The sequence below is a fragment of the Ictalurus furcatus genome, chromosome 29, assembly GCF_023375685.1.
Source record: "Ictalurus furcatus strain D&B chromosome 29, Billie_1.0, whole genome shotgun sequence".
NCBI lineage: Eukaryota > Metazoa > Chordata > Actinopteri > Siluriformes > Ictaluridae > Ictalurus > Ictalurus furcatus.
Window position 1 is genome coordinate 9,456,823 of NC_071283.1, and position 23,484 is coordinate 9,480,306.

General features: G+C 38.5%; 1 protein-coding gene across 7 annotated transcripts in view; it reads right to left on the reverse strand.

The window, feature by feature from the left end:
* Positions 1-215: 215 nt before the first annotated feature.
* The window catches only part of LOC128604162 (solute carrier family 12 member 6-like), a 29,489-nt gene continuing 6,220 nt past the window's right edge, over positions 216-23,484 (reverse strand). For 2 of the 7 annotated variants that reach the window (XM_053619033.1, XM_053619032.1), the window contains exons 3-26: positions 22,011-22,102; positions 20,068-20,196; positions 18,588-18,734; positions 18,360-18,414; positions 15,842-15,972; positions 15,101-15,342; positions 13,212-13,495; positions 11,454-11,621; positions 11,260-11,358; positions 11,088-11,145; positions 10,452-10,626; positions 9,219-9,337; positions 8,527-8,625; positions 8,064-8,183; positions 7,403-7,507; positions 7,143-7,311; positions 5,714-5,909; positions 4,980-5,149; positions 4,710-4,841; positions 3,988-4,095; positions 3,620-3,733; positions 3,230-3,456; positions 1,848-1,981; positions 216-1,227 (exon numbers count right to left, since the gene is read on the reverse strand). In XM_053619033.1, the coding sequence (XP_053475008.1) occupies positions 1,136-1,227; positions 1,848-1,981; positions 3,230-3,456; positions 3,620-3,733; positions 3,988-4,095; positions 4,710-4,841; positions 4,980-5,149; positions 5,714-5,909; positions 7,143-7,311; positions 7,403-7,507; positions 8,064-8,183; positions 8,527-8,625; positions 9,219-9,337; positions 10,452-10,626; positions 11,088-11,145; positions 11,260-11,358; positions 11,454-11,621; positions 13,212-13,495; positions 15,101-15,342; positions 15,842-15,972; positions 18,360-18,414; positions 18,588-18,734; positions 20,068-20,196; positions 22,011-22,102 (3,365 nt within the window). In that variant the 3' untranslated portion in view covers positions 216-1,135. Of the gene's footprint in view, positions 1,228-1,847; positions 1,982-3,229; positions 3,457-3,604; positions 3,734-3,987; positions 4,096-4,709; positions 4,842-4,979; positions 5,150-5,713; positions 5,910-6,772; positions 6,852-7,142; positions 7,312-7,402; positions 7,508-8,063; positions 8,184-8,526; positions 8,626-9,218; positions 9,338-10,451; positions 10,627-11,087; positions 11,146-11,259; positions 11,359-11,453; positions 11,622-13,211; positions 13,496-15,100; positions 15,343-15,841; positions 15,973-18,359; positions 18,415-18,587; positions 18,735-19,375; positions 19,525-20,067; positions 20,197-22,010; positions 22,103-23,484 lie in introns of those variants that run through there. The other 5 variants (XM_053619035.1, XM_053619036.1, XM_053619037.1 and 2 more) reach the window with 5 other exon arrangements.

Below are 23,484 nucleotides of genomic sequence, written 5' to 3' on the forward strand. Positions count from 1 at the left end.
CTTTCTGCTATTATTTATTTTATAAATATTATTTGCATATTATACAGCTTTAATTTTTGACTATTTGTTTTTCCTTCACATTATAAAGCATGTTAAACGTATGAAAGATGCTACATGAAAAATATTTCGTATTTATTATCATTCATCAGCTGGAGTACGACCATGACGTGGATGCGTAATGATAAGCTAAAATGATTAAACATACCAGGCCAATATCAATTTCCTTCCAAAATCTGTTTATTTCCCACTTATTGACTTGCACCTTTTTTTTCAAAATATTAATGTAATGTAAAAAACAACAACAACAAAGAAATAACATAAAAAATTGGTCTTTGTTTTGAAAGTACAGCCAAAAACATCGCCATCTCTGCACGTACAGGCAATTTTTTTTTTTTATCTTAAAACACACTTTGAAAGCGCTGCTAGGTGCAGGTGATCTGCATACATAAAAAAAGAGCAAGGACCACAAATACAATCAATATAAGAGTGCAGGAATTTCAGTGGTTGCTCAAAGGAAATAAAAAAACAAACAAACAAACAAACAAAAAAAAAGAACAAATTAAGGGCATATTCCAGGAGAAGGGTCTTCAATGGATCTCTCACGCTCACTCATACACACTACCATGCAAGCACGTTAATAAGCGACACTTAAATAGCATGCTGAAACATTGACAAAATGTGCAACGATGCCTGTGTCATATTGCTAGGAAAAAATGTCGCCCTTAATTCTGAATTCTCTATCCTTCCACGCTCATCACTTATCAAATACAAACAATGCCACACATACACACACATTCAAGGTCCATCAACTAGAACAACCCCTGAGTCAATCCATGGAACACACTCACTGTCCCACTGTGTAATGTGTGTGTGTGTGTGTGTGTGTGTGTGTTTCTCATCAGTTGGTCTGACACATAGCGCTTCTACACACACTCATAACCATCATGTCGTTCACATGGAAATGGTGACAAGTGCTGAAGAACAGGTGCTGGCGAACACAGGCCGATGTGGACGGTGGGTGGGGCTTGGTGGAGTAGGCGGAGCATGTTTGAGAGACAGCCACTGACGCGTCGTCCATGCTGCGTTCCGCTCGACGGTTCGGTTAATCATCTGCCGAACAACTTTTACTTGGCAATCAAGAATAAATGGTGATGACCTCACTTCCTCCACCCCTGACCAACAGGACGCGCTCCAGGCCTTCGGTCAGAACCTCCAAAAACTCCATATCTGCGTTTTTCAAATCAGGGATAAACATCACAGCAAATAATTAACCAAGTAGAGAATAAAACCCAATGGGGCGTATTTTCTGTCCAATCGGAATCGAGCATTCAGAAAGTGACGATAAAAAAAATAAATAATTTTTTTCAAAAACATTAAAATCTCTCTTATAACACATCTTTTTTTATTTGCTGTTGTATTTGTTTATTTTTCTTGTTTTCTTTTTTTTATGCATTTCACAATTATAAAAATACATTTATTTGTTTTATAAATATGTAACTAATGAACAGGGATAAGTAATAATCTGAGGGGAAAAAAATTATCCAGACACTTATTTGTATTTATTATTATTATTATTATTATTTTAGACATTTCATGTTAGAATTTGATTCTTATTGTTCTCAATTGCAATTCTGCACTGTAGACCATTATTTTATGTGAAAACAGAGAATTAAGAGTGTAACAATGTAATAAGTGTGGATTAAACATTTACTGTAAAACACAAAAACGCAGGTATCGTCCTTCCGTTCGTTTGTGCACTGCTCTATAGCTGAACGCTTTCTTAAATAAGATGAATACAGTATGTGTATGTACAACTTGTCTCACAGGGTTTGTGAGAGAAAGGATACAGTTTTCGTCTCCCTCTGGGTTCTTGGGTGGTCCTGGCATGTTGAGCAGGACCAGCCGGGCATCATGGGATTTATTTACGATGACCTCGTTGAGTTTGACTGCTGTGTGCATGCGCCGGACATTAGAATGATCCCTGCGGGAGTGATTATACATGCTCATAAAATCATACACGTGCAAAATTGCTATTAAATGTCGTTAAAATACAAAAAAAAGCCAAAACAAAACACACGCCATTACTGTCACTCCTGCATTAAGTATGCCAACATAAGACAGTATTCTCCTATAACGCTCATGTACTCTTGTTTTCTGTGGGATTTAGGTCAGATGACTGGGATGGCCATGTCAACAGCCTGATTGTGGGGTCACTGCACCATTTCCGTGTGGATTCACATTCATTAAGATATTTGACCCCTTTCCAACAGTGACCATATGACTGATTTCGAGATCCATCTTTTCACACTGAGGACAACCGAGGGTCTCGTACACAACTATTACAAAAAGTGCAAACGTTCACTGATGCTCAAGAAGGCAACACGATACATTATGAGCCGGGGGGTGTAAACTTTTGAACAGGATGATTGGTGTAGATTGTTATTATTTTGTTTAAAGATCTTAATATTTTTTCAGTTAGTCCTGCCCTTCAGATGTTACATAATATATTTGCATATTTCCCAGAAGACAAAATAATAACAATTTACACCCATCATCCTGTTCAAAAGTTTACACCCCCCTGGCTCTTAATGTATCGTGTTGCCTTCTTGAGCATCAGTGAATATTTGCACCTTTTTGTAATAGTCATGTACGAGTCCCTCATTTGTCCTCAGTGTGAAAAGATGGATCTCAACATCATATAGTCACTGTTGGAAAGGGGTCAAATATGCAGAATATGCCGGAAAAGCAAAGAATGTGCAGGACCTGGAGGATTTTTCTGAAGAACAGTGGGCGGTTTAACTGCTCAGGACAAATACGGGACTCATGAACAACCATCACAAAACATAAAAACAGTCATTGATCATCCAGGTAACGACACACAGTGTTAAGAATCGAGCGTATGTAAACTTTTGAACTGGTTCATTTGTATAAATTCAGTTATTTTTGTGTCTTGTGGACTATCTGTTATGTGAAATAGTTTATTCAGGGAAGAACTAAATAAAAAAAAACAAAATGCAATTCCTATTATCCATCTTATTATATATATTTTTAATTATTAACATTTTGCAGATTCTGCAAGGTGCATGTAAACTTATGACCTCAAGTGTATATGAATGCTTGTGTAGATGTAAGTTTACAGTAGATGTATTTACTGAGTGTATGAGAGTATGAATGGAGGGTAAATAGATAGATGGATGGACGAGTGGGTGTAAATGTGTGTAAAACTCACGGCCGGATACTGAGCATGTCTCTGAAGCCCTCGGGTGTGCTGCAGCCGGAGGGAATGTGCGCTTGCGCACGCAGTTCCAGTGCTTTGTCTTTAGTCCAGGTCATGTGGACACGCCTGTTCTCAGCAGCTCCGCTAAATTTCTCTGTCCCGCCATCGGTGTCGTCGTCATCATCGGAGCCAATACTCGTCAAGCGCAGCATCGAGTTCCTGTCCTTTACCAGCTGTGCCTACACACACACACACACACACACACACACACACACACACACACACACACACGCAGAGAAAATCTAATCTCGGTTTCACAGTTTCACAAATGCACACACACTCCATCACCAGCAATCCTTTCATGAGACCTTTCTTTTCTTCTGATACCTGTCACTCACTCACTCTATTTTTCTCTGTCTCGCCCTCACTTTCACTCCCTCTGTCTTCATAATTATTGCTTCTCTCTGCACTATGTATGGGGCTGCAGTTGACAGTCTCCTCTCCACAAAATAATACCTAAAACACAAACCCTAAACCTAAAAAAAAACATTTCTGCATGCACACTTTACCTTTGTGAAAAAAATAACAAAGAAACAACAGCCAAATTTAAAAATGTATCCAAAAAAATTGCACCAAACACACTTAATAACAGCTTTTTTTTTTTTAAACAGCAACATTTAAAAACAGTTTGGTAATGCAAAATTTTGTATAATAACTAACACACACACATACACACACACACACACACACACACACACTCTCAATCTCACCTCTCTGTCTCGGTCTGATTTGGAGAGGCGCATCTGGCGGAGCATTTGAGATCGCTGTTCCATCATCAGGGTTCTCTCATATGTATAAGCACTGATATCACTGTCATGCTGAGAAAGAAAGAGAGAGAGAGAGAGAGAGAGAGAGCGAGAGAGACAGAGAGAGAGTGAAAGCGTGAGAGTAAGAGAGACAGAAAGAAAGAGTAAGAGAGAGCGAAATTGAGCGAGAGGAAGAAAGAGTAAGAGACAGAGAGAAAGAGAGAACGAGTTTGCTAGATTACTACAGGTAAAAAAATCTACATCTAAATAAATATAAATATTTTCTAAGTAGAAGGTAAATAATATATAGCAAACAAACAATGAAATAAATGAAGATGAAATTCATATTAAAATAAAAACAAGAAAAAAACCGAGTAAGGAAAATGACATAAATGTCAAAACTTGTAAAAATGTAATTAAATAATACAATACGAAAAAAATAAAGCAAATATTGCATGTATTGAAAAGTAGATACAGTACCCTCCACTAATATTGGCACCCTTGGTAAATATGAGCAGAGAAGGCTGTGAAAAATTATCTTTATTGTTTAAGTGGATGGCACTGTAGCTTCAGCTATAAGCATTATTATACTTATTCCCTTATATATACATACATACATACATACATACATACACATACATATATATTATATATATACACACATATATATCTATCTATCTCCATACCATCTCTACCACCTCGACTTCAGCCTCTATGCGCAGGTGGTAAAGGAAGGTGGCCAGGTCCTTTTTCATCTGTATAGAGTTATCCTCCATCTGAGCCACAGTGAAGATGCGCATCCCGCATTTACGCCAAACCTAACACGTGCGCACATGCACACACACACACACACACACACACACACACACACACACACACACACAGTATTAACAAAGTATTAACCGAGCTAAATGAAATTGAACAGTGTTTATTAAACTTTATCATGTCTCTCTCACCTTGTGTTGCCGCAGTAGGAAGGGCAGCAGCATGAGCATGCCTCCATCGTGCACGATCCACCACACGTCGATGTAACCGTCTGTGTTCGGCTCGCTGTTCGTGGGAAAGAGAGAGATGTTCTTGGGCACCATTAGAGCGAGGTGCGCTGCTGTCGTCAAGCGCACGGTGTCTGTAAAGCAGACAGTGTGTATTATATACGGTACATATACGTTCAGATAAAAGCAAGCGATCATGCAGAAATAATATACCGCCTTCAGTTAGGGGGCAGTGTTGTTTCAGGATATTCATCAATGTTGGCTGATTATCTCAAATATCTATATTCAGATATTAGATATTATATCTAATATCTATTATAAGTACCTAATGTAGTACATTTATTGTCTGCATTCATATAAGCAGTAAATAATTAAAATCATTCTGACAATAAAATTTCATTGTGCAGGCAATCAACAAACACTACATGAGTGTTAATACGCTTATCATCGAGGTGCCATTACTGAATACAGCATTTGTTTCAACTTGGCTAGCTCTAGTTCATTTAAATCTGAAATGGTTCAGCATTAAGCACAGACCCACTGCTTTTACTTGTTGCGCTGGATTTTTTTTACTGGACTTTTTAAAAGGAGTAACAATAAAAATGTTCCATTACATAGCATTTTTATTGCTATCATTGATATCATTAAGCTAGAAATGAACTGGTATGAACACAAGCTCGCCCTTCTTCTTCGCTTACTGATGAAGGTTTTCCAGCTTTGCGGGTCTTCGTTCTGTCTCCAGGCGTGTGGCCAACCCATCACCACCGCGTTTGGTCGCATGCCGCCCAGGCCGCTTGACTGGATCATGTGACTGATGCCTTCGCGTAGCTTTTGTGCCACAATGCACTGTACAAACCCCTTCACCCGCTCCTTTTCCATCAGGTGCTTCAGCGTCTGAGAGACAGAGACAAAAGAAGAGAGGAAACGGTGATAAAAAGGGAGCTACGGATTGAAAAAGGTGAACGGTTCAGCTGAAAGAAAAGCAATGTACGGTTATAAACCTTGCCTCAGTAATTCAAACTGCCTGAAAGTGGTCGACATTTTCTGTATTACAACATGCAGTATACTTTCCGCAATCTAGTATTTTTAATGTAAACACACGTGAACCCATATCTTCCAACACCAAATCAAAGCTACAAACCAAACCAAAAAATAAGCTGCTTGTTTGCAGATACGAGGGGAAAGGGGTTAATATTTAACAGTCACTTTTTCCTACGATAACAGTTGCACGGCTTTAGGGGTTATTAGGAGTAGCTTTTCATTTTTGTTATCTTGATTCAGGATACTGCTGTTCAATTAGTCTTGTTACAAATTACAATTACAGCTTCAATGATAAGAATAAAAAGAAATCAGTCCAAAATAATTTGTCTGTGTATTATACTACAGTGTTTAAGGAGGTAACAATTCAACAATTCAAATACATGCCATTGGACAAAGACAGAGGATTTTATTTATGTTTTATTTAGCTTGAAATGACAACAAAAATGACTGCAACCCCAACTAGAAACTTTGCTACATGTACACTACCGGTCAAAAGTTTAGAAACACTCATTCTTTATTTTTATTTTTCCACATTTTAGAATAATAATAAAGTCATCAAAACTCTGGAAGACCACAAATGGAACTATGGGAATTATGTTGTGATTAAAAAAAAAAAATCCAAAATAAATCAAAATAATTGAATATTTTATCATCTTTAAAAGTAGACACCCTTTTGGCCTAGAATTTCCAGAAATGTATTCTTGGCGTTTTCTCACCCGATTTCTTGAGGAATTTCCCTGAGATGCTTTTTAAACAGTATTCAAGGAGTTCCCACCTACACTGGACTCTTATCAGCTGCTTTTTGGAATATTTCGCTCCGGGTCGTCCGTTTAAAAAAAAAGATGATTTTTTTTGGAAATAAAATGTTAGTTTTGTAATGAAAGAAATGAATATGTTGGCACAATTATATTTTGGTCTACAACACCGATTTCAAACATTTAATCACGCACGATCAGATCAAAAGGTTTTTAAGATCATGAGGAAAAATTTCAGTCAAGTGTGTCTCCAAACTTTTAGTACTAAACTTTTCTACAATACGTTCATGGGTAACCGGATAATATAGATGGAGAAAATGGAGAGTGGAACCTGTTCAGCGGCAAGCGACTCGCCGTAAGCGTAAAGGAAGTTTCCGGTAATGACGGTGCCCACGATGGTTAAACCTTTCCCAGCCTTCAGCTGAGAGGCGAACGTCAGCAGGCGTGGAGATTTAACGTGAGCGTCTTCGTCTAGCTTCAGCAAAACCAGCAGCTGAGGTCTAAACACACACACACAGAGCAAAGAAAGCATGTGTTTATACTCAAAAGAATAATTTTCTTATAAAGATCTATGTGTATGGGAGTATATACCTCCAGTTCTTGGTGTGTGGTGGCCCCTCCTCTAGTCTGAGCAGGGCAAATCGAGCTGCACTCAGAGAGAGACCTCTAATTCCATCTCCCCACTCTTTCTCTGCCCTGCACACACACACACACACACACACACACACACACACCAGTGAATTTCCAAAATGCAAAAGAAAATTAAAATGCAAGCTGATATGGAAATATAACAAAGAGGTTATGACAAGGTTTCACAATCAAAACAGCAACAAATATAAAGCGTAGAATGGGGAAAAAATAAAAGTATTCAATTTAAATGACATGCTAATTGGCACAAAGTATTATGTGGTACAGTAATCCATGATGACTACATGCCAAACCACACACTAACTCACACTAGTATTAAATACTCTGCTAATACGCAACAGTATAGGTTCATATAATCGGCATAAAAGGATGTACCATTTTGACATATTTGGTATGGATCTATTTGGTTTTGAACCATGGTGTCATGTTGCACGAGTCGATACACCACATTTTCCACATCTAAGCTAACTGTAAATAGTATTTCCGTTAGCGGAGTAAATGACTATCTTTTTTTTTCCTCTCTCTCTCTCTCTGTGTGTGTTTTTTCCAGCACTTTCCAAATGCATGAACACGAGCAAGGATTCTGGTTCTCATGGCAACGTACCCGTTATACTCGATGTACTTATAAATCATGCTGGCGATCACCATGGCGACGATTGCGTAGTACCACGATGAAATGAACATTAGCGCCAGGCAAATGACCATCCCCAAAAACGAGAGCGTCCTGAGAGAGAAAGAGAGAAAGAGAGAGAGAGAGAGAAGAGAGAGAGTGAGAGAGCGAGAGAGAGAGAGAGAGAAAGAGAGAGAGAGAGAGGAGAGAGAGAAAAGGGAGAGAGAGAAAAGAGAGAGAGCGAGAGAGAGAGAAGAGAGAGAGAGCGAGAGAAAAGTGAGAGGAGAGAGAGAAAAGAGAGAGAGCGAGAGAGAGAGAAAAGAGAGAGGAGAGAGACCTTTAAAAGGTCATTTTGCTCAAACAGCAAATATTAAACAGGCACCATGGTGAGAGAGAGAGAGAGAGAGAGAGAGTGTATGGGTCTGTGTGTGTGTGCTTTAGATGCAGGTGTGTGTACCAGTGATAATAGGAGAAACGAGGTCTCCAGTTGGGGGTCCTCAGCAAAGTCTGAAGAGCGCATGCTAGATTCACAAACAGATAACACATCAGGAAAAACCTGCAGAGAGAAAAGTCGATTATGAGTTCAAATGTTCACCATGAAACTGTTTGTACATTGCAGGGTTTTTTTTGTTGCAATATCAGTATTACAAAGGCCAATATTGTGATGAGTAAGGAATAAAAGATGACTGGGCATGCTGAAAACAAATGCAGCTAGACTAAGAAAAAACAAAAGTCCTCTGTCCTGAAGACTTTCCCTGCCGCACAATTCTTAACAGCTCTATCTCAAAGTGCCGAGACGGACTCGAGAAGTCTTGTTTTATAAACGTTCAACGTCTTCTCATGGTAAAACCTCACCAGAACAATGTTTATAAATTTGGGGTTAAATAACAACAGGATTTTCCGTCATTCGTGTCCCTGTGAAGTAGCTGTTACTATAGAAACGATAACATGTTAGAATAAACGTGTTCATCTGAACATGGTGAGTTGAATTTTATAGAAAATGAATCAGCTCCTGACCAATCAGATCTGAGAATTCAGCGGCAATGTAGAGCAATGATGAATGAACAATGAACTATAGTGTATTGCCTCGCCCTTACAAATAGTCTCTGTGTGTTCTGGGTGTATACACGCACACGTATCCATACGTACATGGAAAGAATAGGGGCGACCAAGTCCAGCGAAGCGATGAGGATGCCCAGCTCAGCGATGAAGGCAGTTAGCAGCAGAGCCCATGTAGGCTCTCCATTAGCTTTACCGTGACCAAACACCTGCAGAGAGAGTCATTAACGTAGGTGAACAAAACGAATAGTCCGTAATAGTGTTAATCGTCCAGGTCTTCTAAACTGTTTTCGACTTGGAGACGGATCACTCCGGTTCACAAGTTATAATGTTAATTCACACGTGACTGTGCAATTTTAAAAATGTTAATAATAATCCATGGTACATGAAAAAATAAGCTAAATAAATATCATGCTGTAATGTCGGTCGAGATCGTTTTGGCTAGAGGTGCACCGATACTAAATTTCTCAGCCGATACAGATAACCAATTATTCAGATATCGGCTGATACTGATAACCGATACAGATAGTTCTGCCCTTTATACCTTCTTTTAAATTAATAATAATTAATTCCACAATTCTGAAGGAAATGCAGATAAAAACGTTATTCTCTCCATTTCAACAAGTTGTTTCCCAGTAACTGGTCTCATAAACACAAAACACATTACTCTAATTAACATTAACACATGAACTAAATTCTGAAGATTAAACTAAGATTTCTTCACTTATTGAATGTTATTAATTCATATTAACACTGACTGAATTCTAAAAACCCTCCTGTTAGTCTCACATTCACTTACCACAAACACAAGCATTTCTACTTCATCATTGAACATCAAACTGGTAATATATTATATAAACTTTTTTATATATTAACATTAAGTGGATATGAAATATACTACTCTACAAATATATTTTCTTGTGCAATATATACTTTTTTGTCAACTCATCTTCATTTAAATCTTTCAACGATGTACTGGCGCTTTAATTCAGCTCGAGCAGCGCGGGGAAAAAAAATTAACTCCCGCTTCACTGCTGTAGCATCCGGTGTAAATTTTAGCAGTGCAGAGATTACAGAAATTATAAACTGCAGATTTGTCATCAATCCACACAAGAGACATCATCTTTACACACAGCACGCAATCGATGTGTTTTCCCGCCCTCTTTTGATTGACAGGATATAATCGGCCCTGATCATCGGATGTTTTTAAACTATTGGCCATCGTGAAAAATTGCCTTTATCGGCCGATACATCGGTGCATCTCTAGTTTTGGTCGACTTTGTCACACTGACAGATTCATACACACACACACACGGCACTTACTCTAAGGAAGGGGATGATGTTATCTTTAGCGATGGCCTGCAGCAATCTCGGGGCGCCGGTCAGTGACTGAAGGCCTGCGCCGCACGTCGAGAAAAAAGATCCGATCACGATGACCCAGGGGGACGGCCACGCCAGTGTACCTACAACCAAGTTGCCTTTCACTGAGTCACCAAACCTGCAGGAAAAATAGCACAAATAAATGAAAGGACAGGCTGTGGATGGAAGAAAGATAAGCTGGAGGGACGGAAAATAAAAAAATTTAATAAAAAAAAAGAAAAGAAAAAGAAAACTGCATGCGGGTGGAAAGATGGATGGATGTATGGAAGGACAGATGGGTGGATACGCAGAGGGATAAAAGTTAAAAAAGCACCTAAATTATAAGAACCAGACAAACTAAAAAGCTGTGGGATGGATGGATGGAATAAAGGAAGGACCTAAATAATAAGAACAAGAAGCCAAAAAGTTGGGGAACAGAAGGAAGAACCAAAATAACATAAAATAAAATAATATAGGATGAAAAGAAAGAAAGAAAGAAAAGAAAGGCTGTAAATGGGTGTGTGGGTTAATGTATGGATGAATGGACAAACACCAGAGGCAGAAAACAAAAGAAAAGCACAAGAAAGAAAGAAAGCTCACTTGTCTCGGAGAAGCACTCCCTTCACACACGCCCCAAACAGCACCACGCTGCTCAGATCTGCATCCCTTACTCAGGAAAACGTCTCAATAGCGCAAAAACAACAACGACTCGGCCTAAAAACATCGACGCGAACCACGATGCATGTGTGAACAAGTGTGCGTTAAAGGATACAGACAAGAGAGGTGGTGAGGATGGCTAGAATCGTTCCGATGGGAATAGAGCGCTGGGCGTCCTTCAGATCCCCGGAGCGATTTGAGCCTGCCATGATACCTGTAAGAGAGACACACACAGAAGTAGAAAATGTACTCTTTTCAAGACGTGATCGAATGTGGTCTTTTAAAAGAAAGGACGAGAGCGCTGTGCACCTGTCACAGACGGGAAGAAGATTCCCACCAGCAGTGTAAAGGATGTGGTGATGTCGACAAAGATGTACGGAAGGTGGTGGCTGGGGTATGTGGAGGCCGAGCTGGGGGTGGGGTTTGAACCTTGCTCCAGAAGATCTCCTTTGCTGTGGTATGAACTCCAAAGGTTCTCTAGAAGGAGTGAATACAGTTAACACTGTTCATGCATATTGAACGGCTGAATTCAAAATGGCTTCCCGTTTAATATCTGCGCCGAATACGAAGGGTTTCCTCTGAGTTTTCTTCGGAGGGGGAGGGGTCACCTCTGACTTACTCATCAGGGATCAAACCTGACATCCGGATTTCTTGAAAACGGGCTTTGTGACAACGTCTATCCTTGACAGCTCTAGACAAATAACTTTTAAACGAATTGAACGCAAGGGAGTTGGTGCCTGTTGGAAATGTGAAATTCAAGGTGAAAATGTCGTACATTACATTACATTACCAAGCCCTTTGCCCTGAGCATCATTTCGCAGTGTTTTGTTTCTTTTCGGTGACGACAAGTAGAAAACAGAATCTTAAAAATGTAAAATGTTGATTTAGTTTTTTTTTGCCATTAAATATATAAGGAATAAAACACCCGAGGGCATGCTTTTATGATAAAATAATTAACAACGGGGTGGTGTGATGCAAATCGGAGTCTATAACAGCACATCCTTAAGTGTTTTGTTCCTCTTATACCACAGCAATTAGTCAATGCTGACTACGGTTATTTATTAAAGAACCTGTACCTTTTTTTATCAGCGTACAGTTGCGTTTAATTTAGTGGAACGTCCGTGAAATAAGCTAGTTCCCATTATCGCTTATGCTATAGCAGATATCATTTATACAGCTTGACTGAGTGTTACTGAGGAACAGAAAAGTCTTGAAGACTGTGTTATTGGCTGTTATAAAGCCCCGCCTCACAGCAGGATTTCCTCACAGAAATCCACACCACATCAATGATTATACATTTCTCTTTGTTAAAGCGCACATATTGTTTTTGAAACTTACCTAATTATGTTTTAACGGTTTAATACAATAGATTTACATGCATCCAAGTTCCAAAAATATTTTAACGTGCACATAATTTAAATTGCAGAATTACCTCTTTTCCCCAGTGTCACAAAGGACTCGTTAAATGATCCGTTCTAAATGATTCATTCTAAACTCTTCCTTTCAGAGAGAATACTCTGCTCTGATTGGTCAGATGTCCCAGTCTGTTGTGATTGGTCTACCGCTGTCAGAGAGTAGTCAGTGAAAACCAGAGGCAGGGTTTTTTGTTGCAAACCTACGTAGATTAGTACAGGAAGTAAGTCTGGAATCACTAACGACTCGTTTCAGCTGTTCAGAATCGGTTCCTTCTTTTGGGAGTCAATAACTCCGTTTATCGTGCGCTTTGATTTTTGAATCTTTGCAGATGTTTTTACATTCAAGAACAGTTCTATAACACACTACATGAAAGGTAATATCTGAAAAACCATAATAGGTGCACTTTAAACAACACCACCTTTTTATAATCCGTTTATCATTCGATCATCCGCTATTCAAGTCTCTGAGCATTTACTATAGAAACAATAACGTATTACGTTATTATACACCTCCTGTCAAAACTACTATCAGGTGAGGCTGTTCTAGGAAATGAATCCACACTTTCGGATCAATCATATCTAAGGATTCGTCAGAGCTGTGGTATAATGTGAGCACAAACGGTCTAACTTGTTGCATGTTAGTGCGCAGTACCTGCAATAACACCGCTAGCGAGGCCCGGTATTCCCTCGATCTTCGTGACGTTGTTGTTCATGAAATACTCGTCGCACGCTGCGTTCAGCTTCGACGAATTACAAAAACGCAACCACAGATTTGTTGTCTTCTCCACCTTTGATGGAGTAAAAGGAGGGGCTTCTGTGCCGTTGAAGTTTTCACTAATGTTGACGTTGATGTTGGAATCGGTCAGAACTGTTTTCGCACACAGATCGTCGTGGAGCTCATGTCGAGAGATGCTCCGGTTGCCCAGCATGCACACTCTGAGGGCAGACATAATGAATGGATAGCGCAACTTAAAACACAGAAATGACTTCTATGAACATGACCAACATACAGTGGGGGAAATAAGTATTGGACGCGTCAACATTTTTTTTCAGTAAATATATTTCCAATGAGGCTATTCACATGAAATTTTCACTAGACATCAGTATTAACTCAAGAAGATACATCTGTATCCGATTCCATCAATATATTTTGCAACAATAATTTGAGAAGGTCTTGGGAGAGCTCCTTGCTTTTACCGATCATGAGATGTTTCTTGTGTGACACCTTGGTAACGAAAAACCTTTTTATACACAATCAATTTACTAACCCAGCTGATATTAATTTGCACAGATAGGGGGTATAATTACTTTCTAACTACTTATGGATTTCAACTGGCTCCTTGCCTTGGAGAATAGCTTTTTCTTAGTGTCTTCAAGACTGTTTTCCTGTATCATTCCACTTTATTACACATAACTTTATTTACGGACTTTAATGTTGTGAATTCTTTATATTTCCGGATTTCTTGAGTTAATACTGATGTCTGGTGAAAATTACATGTGAATAGCCTCATTGGAAATATATTTACTGGAAAAAAAAAATGTTGACGCGTTTAATACGTATTTCCCCCACTGTAACTGTTAATCATAGCAGTTAGCCATGACACAGTATTTAAGATAAACATCTTTAATACTCGCCAGTATTAAAGATGTTTGCCTGAAGATGTTGGCATAAGCAAATGCCACAGGAGTTTGTGTGGCATTTGCTTATGACCTTGTTATGTAAATCAAGCGAACAAACCCATGCTGAAACACGTCTTTGGGAAAGAAAACAGCCATTTACTATTCCGTACTGTTTTGTTATACTGAAGCTTACAATGATGTCAGAATACACAAAAGACTGAAGGTAAGTCTGCTAAGTTTTACTTCATCATAACGTGCATCACTGCTTCAGGGACCCGGATTCAGTCCTGACCATGTGTGGAGTTTTGCATATTCTCCTGGGTTTCCTCCAGGTTCAGGTTCTGGTTCTCTGGTTTCCTCCAAACAAACAAAAATGCCTGTAAATGGACTGTTGAGTCTCAGTCACCTCTAGGTGTATACGAGTGTGTGAATGTGTGTGCCGAGTTCCCTGTAATCAACTGGTGTCTCATTCGGGCTGTATTCCTGCTTCACGCGGTGTTTCCCAGGATAGGGTCCGGATTCTCCGTAACACTGTCTGTTTACTTTAGATGAATAAATATCACTAGCAACCTAGAGTAACCTAACAAGCTTTGTATAACTTCGATCTGTAATAATGCTTGGGTTTCATTTGAAATAATATAAGACAGAGCTAAATTGTCAGTATTATGTTGGAGGGATAGGTTTATTACCCATAATTCTTACATTGTAATGGAACTCATCAGGTGCCAGAACTGTACAATTACCTTTGGTGATAAGGATGTGGCCTAGAAATGTGACTTCAATTAAGTCATCTTATGTCGTCTCAGACCCAAATGGTATACAGGTTTAGTGGCTGTATTTTGAACGGCTCATAATTATACCTCAATATCACAATACGTCACATTATCAGTTATCATCATACGCCTGTCAGCTGGCACTCACGGGAAGGAAGGTGGACTGAAGGCGGAGACCAGAGCGCCGGTATAGATGGAGAGGATAGAAAGGATGACGCAGGCCAGAAATAACGACGCCAACTTGTTTACGTATTTGACTCCTACAAAGACCAGAAGCGACATCAGCAGCAAGAAAATAGAGCCGTAGACACGCATGTTGTTCAACATGGCCGCCGCTTCGCCCTCGGGCTGCTGGGAGTAAAAGATGGCAGCTGATGGAGCCATGTACATCTGTGAGGGAGGGAGGGAGAGAGAGAGAAAAAGAGAGAGAGAGAGAGAGAGAGAGAGAGAGAGAAGAGCATGAGAAGCATGAACATGCTCACGCTTTTTTACGCTTACAAATTGTAATAGATAATAGCAGGAGGTAAAAGTCCACTAAATGATTAAATGATGAATATATTAATTATTAGACTTGAGCCAATATAAGTTTCATATCACAGTAACTGACGAGGCTTTCATTATGGTGTACAACACTTTTGTTATATTCTATACTAAATAAAATTCCTCAGTCCTAGAGAATGAGTGTTAGCACTATTTATTCACTATTTAGCGCCTTCAAATGTGACCACGTTCAGACATATCATGCTGCCAGCGACAAAACAACAGAGGTATAGACTATATTTGGAACGACACTGTGCTGTAAAATTTGAAAATACTGCATTCAGCATTAATCATGAGTCTTCAGAGTGTTACTCTGAAATGATGAGCAGTGTGAGGAAGACACCCGCACCAGCAAGATCTCGATGGCTCCGAGGATGTACATGGACCCAGCGAAGGTGGTGCCGAGGTAAAAACACAAACCAACCGCGCCCCCAAACTCTGGGCCCAAAGAACGCGAGATCATAAAATACGAACCCCCGGCTAAAAGAAGAGAGAGAGAGAGACACACACAGCGAGAGAAACAAAGACAGACAGAGAGAGGGGAATTAGTATATCTATGTTAGCTTATCTACTGTAATTCTATAAAAGTGTTATGGCGTGCTACCAGTGTAAAAGGTCGAAAGGAAAACGCTATAAGGTTAGGTAGATACTGTTGCCGCTCTAAGAGATCCTTCTGGTTATACACACACACACACACACACTAATATATTTATATATATATATATATATATATATATATATATATATATATATATATATATATATACACACACACGCACACACATATACATCACACACACACATTTTAAGACATTTCAATGCTAATCAGGGGCCACAGTCATTTTGAGCACACAAAAAGACACTTGGTGCTACTATGACTTCAACCAGACTCTTTTCACTGATGGTTCTTTGATGATGGATTGAATTGACCAGGCTTTTCACATAATCAAATCTTTAAAATGGTTTAAAGTCACTCTCTTAACATTAATGTCCAACTATGTAGCTACTGGCCAGTAGAAACATATGAACGTCAGCACAGTGCTGAGATCAGTGACTCTTGAGGAAATATGTCAGAGACACCGTGTTAGGCAGATGCATATTGACAGTAGTAGTTATTAATAGTAATAAATAGTAATAATAGTATATAATAGTAGTTATTACTTGTATTTTTTCGACTTGTCAAGTTTTGCATTTCTTCAGTCAGATGTTTGGAGGCACAGGACTGGCAGCATATTGGGGCACTTGCACAGTGAGCTAGGTAATAAATTTATGATTCATCCCAACTCTGACGCCTTTAATTATTATTATTTATAATAAGCCAATAAAGTGTCATCTACGAAAGCCCTATTCCGCAAGCTGTGAACATTTATTTTCCAATTGCTGTGTTCCACAAGTTTAGACACACTCATTCTCTATTTATAATTTTTTCCACATTTTAGAATAATAATGAAGGCATCAAAACTCTGGAAGGACACAAATGGAACTATGGGAATTATGTTGTGATTAAAATACAAAATAAATCAAAATAATTTATCATCTTTAAAGTAGACACCCTTTTTGCGTAGAATTTTCAGAAATGTATTCTTGGCATTTTCTCACCCGATTTCTTGAGGAATTCCCATGAGATGCTTTTTAAACAGTATTAAAGGAGTTCCCACCTACGCTGGACACTTATCGCCTGCTTTCAGGAATATTTCGCTCCGAGTCGTCCGTTTAAAAAAATATTTATTTTGTAAATAAAATGTTCGTTTTCCAATGAAAGATATGAATGTGATGAATGACAATGAATGTTGGCACAATTATTTGTCTACAACACCGATTATCATACACCTTCAGAACAAAAGATTTTTAAGATCATGAGAAACATTTCAGTCGAGTGTCTCCAAACTTTTGACAGGTAATGTATATCGACTTACTAAGATGTTACTTTGACTTAGCATCTCAACGTTTTATCTCTTTAGTTTGACTGACAAAGTTGTTACCAAATTCAGTTGCTGTCATTATATGAACTTACTTCATAAGTTGTTATTTTGACTAAGTATCTCAATATTTATGACTTAGTATCTCATTATTTTGACTTACTAACATTTTTTTATTGCTATGTCATTAGTTTGATTTACTAAGTCTGGATATTTTGACTTAGTAAGAAAAATTCAAATTTTATTTGTCACACACACAGTACGACGTGTAGTGGCATGCTTTTTACGACTGTCTGTGACATAAAATAGAATTTACATAGACCATAATTTACTTGTATACAGTTCTAAAAAGTATCTAAAAAAGTATATAAAAAATATAATGTAAGGATATAAAGATGGGTGACAGAAACAGTCTGACTATAACTGGGATAAAGTGCAGATGTGTGCAGTTGTTTGTGCAAAATAATGCTGTGCACAATTAAACTGAGGTATTGAAATTGCCCACATATATAATAAATATTTCAGAAATATTTACAAATACAAATAAATTCTTATTAAGTCAAAATAATGACTAAGTCGGGAAGCGACTAAAGCGAAGACGCCGAGCTACAGTTTTGTCGAGTATGTGGTTCATCCAAAACAGTGTGATTCTCATCTTCTTTACAGAAGGTCATACAAGAAACTGCAACATCTTTCACACTGTCAAAGTGTACAGCCATTTTACTTGAACAGGCGAAAGAAAGCGTATGCTTTCACTTAATAATTAATCACGTGTGCTACCCTGAACCCTTGCTTGATGGACGTAAAGGAACCTCGTATTGCTCTGAAAAACCATTAACATTCGAGGTTTTTATTCAAAAGCAGGTCCATTAAATAATTATGAGCATGTTTCATTAAATATATGTACATTATATGAGAACTAATAACTATTGGGAGAGACGTGCGTACCTGGTACCATTCCATTAGTGGCAATAGCACTCATTGAGATAGCAGTCAGCATGGTCTGAGAGAGAGAGAGAGAGAGAGAGAGAGAGGGAGGGAGAGAGGGGCGTGAGAGAGATTAGATCAGGGAAGTTAATAAGCAACTTGTGGTTTATTGTTGGACACAGTACCTAAATGTCCTTTGCCACTAAAACTAGTAAATAAATACAGTTCTGGACTGTGGCTTTAACTCACGCAGCAGCAGCAGATGAAGACGATACACAGCGCCTGCAGAACTCCCGCCGTGCCCACGACCCAGGTGAGCCGGAGGAAGAGGATGACACCAAATATGTTTTGCAGGCAAGGCAGGTATACGCCCATAAACGTGCCCATCTGAGGAGACTGTGGGGTCGTACATATAAGAGATATGTTACATATCACAGCTGTGTGTACAGTACACCTATCTATGCTATCTAGTTTTGAATGTTTTTTACGTTTATGAGCTAGCCCACAGGGCAAGAAAAAAGTGGCAGCTAATGTATGGTGAGATAGTTGGCTAGATAAGTGAATAATTAGATAAGACTAACGTAGCACGTTATGTTTACGCCCTCATCAAAACCTCAGAAAGTCACTGGTCAAAGTTTCAGCTATGAGCTGTGGTGTTCTGTCCTCGCATCACTTCTGAGAGATGTTTTTTGAGTATCCCGTTATGACACTTACGGTGGTTTCATCGGTGGTTCCGCACATGCCTGATTCTGAAAAGTCTGTTTTGCCATCCGTGTGCGCTAATTAACCTGCCTAATAACAAATGTTCTACCATCTACCAACTAGATCACGTCGCTGCCGATGCCGACTTTTTGCAAAAGTCGATAAGGCATAAGGTTTGTTCTATCTTTTTCTGGTTGCTAATCCTACACTCTACTAACAAAACAATGTGGACACCTGACCATCAAACCAATAAGTGAGCCTTCCCCAAACTGTATATAATAATAATAATAATAATAATAATAAAAACAAAAACAACAATTACTATAATAATTTACCTTCGTTGGCCCAAACCTCATTCATCATGACAAAGCCCCTGTGCACAAAGCGAGGACTATGAAGACATGGTATGCCAAGGTTGACGTGGAAAAACTTGAGCGACCTGATCCCTCACCTCAACCCCGATAAACATCTTTGGAATGAATTGGAAGATTGACTGTGCACCACGCCTTCTCACTTGATATCAGTGCCTGACCTCACTACTGCTCTTGTGGTTGAATGAACACAAATTCCCACAGCCAAGCTCCAAAATCTAGCGGAAAGATGTCCCAGAAGCATGGAGGCTGTAGCATAGTAGCAAAGGGGGACCAACTCCATGTTAATGCCCATGGTTTTTAGAAGGGCACATATGGGAGTGATGGTCAGGTGTCCACATACTTTTGGCCATATAGTGTATCAAGGCCTGAATCAAGCCTGCTACACTCCAGACACGACCCACTGCTAAGAATTCCTTCTATTAGACGAGAAATCAGATCAACTGCATGCTGAATTAATCCGCTGAATTAGCCGACTAACTTGTTATACAGTTGGGTTCAATTATATTATCTACCATATTTAAGCTACCACCTGAGCATGACTGAAAGTGTAGGCAGCCTTAAAATCACAGATCTGCATCATCATGTCATGTGTGTAAAGTGTAGAAAGTGTGTGTGTGTGTGTGTGCATCAAGTGGACAAAATGCGTGCTATACCTTGCTAGATTTGGGCTTTTCTCCGATGCTCTCGGCCTCCTCGTGCTCTCGGGCACCCTGTGTGAGGTTTGTGTAGTTGACCAGACGCGAGAGAAGGGAGGAAACCTTTGGTCGAGTATCCATCTCTTCCTACAGAGAGAGAGAGAGAGAGAAGGACATCACTTTACTGCCTTGTCCTTTACATGAACTAAAAGTCATAAATATAAACTAAAAATATATAAATATATGACAGAAAAACATATTTTGCTAAATGAAGCTACACTTTGGCTCAGAGCCGTGAGCAACCAGTCATTCCCAACAAAGCTCTCATTTAATGGCCTGTAAATGTAACAAAAAAAAAAAACAAAAAACATTCGCTCCATAAAAACACAAATCAATAACCATGTGCACTAATGAATTCTGTCAAATGTATTAATGGATTTTACAAGCAGTTTGGAGTTGGACCACAAATCTCAGCTCACAATTAAGAACTGGTTTTATTCATAAATTGTTGATATGAACGGGGTCAAATATGATTTGTATTTAGAGCTAAATCGATAAACACACAACAAAGTAACTGTATCTATAAGAGCAATATAAAGAAGCTTTTTTGGGGCTGTGATTGAATCTAATCTTACAGTGTCATTTTTGTACATTATGCACATACACTACCGGTCAAAGGTTTAAACACACTCATTCTTTATTTATTCATATTTTTCTCCACATTTTAGAATACAAATAAAGTCATCAAAACTTTGGAAGAACACAAATGGAACTATGGGAATTATGTTGTGATAAAAAAAATTCCAAATAAATCAAAATAATTTCGTTTTTTATCATCTTCAAAGAAGATGCCCTTTTTGCCTAGCATTTCCAGAAATGTATTCTCTGCATTTTCTCACCCGATTTCTTGAGGAATTCCCATGAGATGCTTTTTAAACAGTATTAAAGGAGTTTCCACCTACGCTGGCACTTATTGGCTGCTTTTTGGAATATTTCGCTCCGAGTCGTCCGTTTAAAAAAGTTATTTTTTTGTAAATAAAATGTTCATTTTCTAATGAAAGAAATTAATTTGTTGGCACAGTTATATTTTTGCCTACGACACCGATTTCAAACATTTAATCACACACCATAAGAAACATTTCAGTCAAGTGTCTCCAAACTTTTGACTGGTAGTGTATACACACACACACACACACACACACACACACAATTATGTCACACTAAATGACATTGCCATGGGATATTAATCCATTTTCAAATGCATGAAAAGTACTAAATCAGTAAACTAAACATCCTAATGTCTAGTAATATAAAGTTATGACGTTAATTACTGACTTTCAGTTTTAAAAACTTTACTTAGTACACTCTTTTCTACAGCCCTATTGCTTTCAGCAAGGAAGGAATAAATCATGGCAGAGTGTGCAGTTATAGGAAAATAATCAATGACAGGGTGGTGTGATGCAGCCAGTTATAGTTTTTCGTTTATTAACCAATGACTTCTTAACCATTCATGGTTTGTAACCATTTTATACTTACATTTAATGTCCTTCCTTGAAAAATAATAAAGACTTATAAAGCGCCGACACTGGAGGCTCCTTCCAAATATGCTAAATAAACTAATAAAGTCTCCTTTCGGAAATCTTCAACAATTGCACACAATCTGTTAATATGGAGCGTTTAAGTCCCTGTGCATGTTCTTACTATAGAATAAATTAATTAACGAGCGCATTAATATAAACCTTGCAGCAGGAACTACTGTCAGAGGCATACAGAAAATGAACAAACACTTTCTAACCAATCAGATTTGAGATGTCAGCAGTGCTGTGGTATAAATTAGAGGGAACTATTTTTGAATTTACTGATGAAAAATACAATTTTGTTCCTAGAAATATAGATCTTGCTGGTGGAAGGAGACCTTTGGAACTTAGTTAATATAATATAGCTAGTGTGATGCGACATACCTCGAACAGCGCCAGGTTTCGGTCGTAGAAATCATCGTCGTCGATGGTGTGACTGTTATTGATGTACACATTGGAGAGCTTAGAATTTGCATCTGAGGCGAAAAAACAGAAGCGGGAGACAGAGAGATTATAAATATGTGAAGTAAAATAAATAAGGTAGAGGATTGTTTTTTTCTGTTGGCTTACAGTATGTTTCTGGGGGTGTGTGAGAGAGTGATACTGCAGTAGCTAAACTATCACACTTCAGTTTCACGAGGCTCAGCAGACTGTGTCAGTATTATTACTTTCACTTCCCTTTCCTCACACACAAATCGCTAGATACTCCATATGCATGCTCACACGCATAGCTAACATCAAAATCATTTTGCTCCTTGTGCAACTTCGTTTTCCACTAATGATCAACTCACATCTTGTACCTTTATTTGTGTGTGTGTGTGTGTGTGTGTGTGTGTGTGTGCAGTCATGCCAGCAAGCACCAATATTTCTGAGAAAATTCGTGTGGGTATGTGGCAATGTGAGTAAAAACTAGTTCTGCCTTATTCTTTTATGGTAAATGGTAAAAGGATTTTCGCTTGATATCTTCCAACGTCGCTTGAATTTTGGTGTGATATTTTTACACAATAATAATTTGTGGTTTGTTAGTCAGCATAATTGCATATTGAGGCTTCGTCGGGATCAGTACTGCAACGGCAAAAGCAATTAAGACAAAATATACCGTATATTTCTGTGTAAATATGAATAGATTTTTTAATTGCTTTAATTTATCTTTTTTTAATGGAGAAAGAAGTATGCCATATCTATCTATCTATCTATCTCTCTCTCTCTCTCTCTATACACACACACACACACACACATTATATATATATAGCTTCTACTTCTGTTATGGCAAGGCCTGCTGTGGAGAAAACGCTCTCTGATACAGATACGACAGGCTCACTAAATAAATATCAACTTCCAAACTAACTGAGGCAGACACTAACACAACTTTTCTTATCTGTTCTGCCTTTCCAGCCACGCGAATACTGTGCTTTTGACCACCGAGAAGCTTTTTGAATCCTTTCTCGACCGAACACAGCATTTTCGCATTGTAGTGTGGATAAATACTTATCCAAAAGCAACAACAACAACAAAAAAAAAGCTGATGTACGGTTGTTATGTGAACCAAAATTCCAATGCGCAACAGTTCTAGCTTTCAGACTGACTTTCTTTTGTCACCTTCTACATGGAATCTGTAAAAATGTCCACACACAGACAAACAAAGAGTCTTTTAGGGCCATGGTTTTCAAAGTATGACCCCCAAGAGTCTGTAGAGCATAGCCAGGTGGTTCATAAAATTATTTTAGAATTTACTACTGTGGTGGAATCCAAAACCCACCAACAACTGAAATAAAAATGGGTTCTGTGGGTGGAATGTTCAAATATTTTATATATATATATATATATATATATATATACACACACACACACACACATA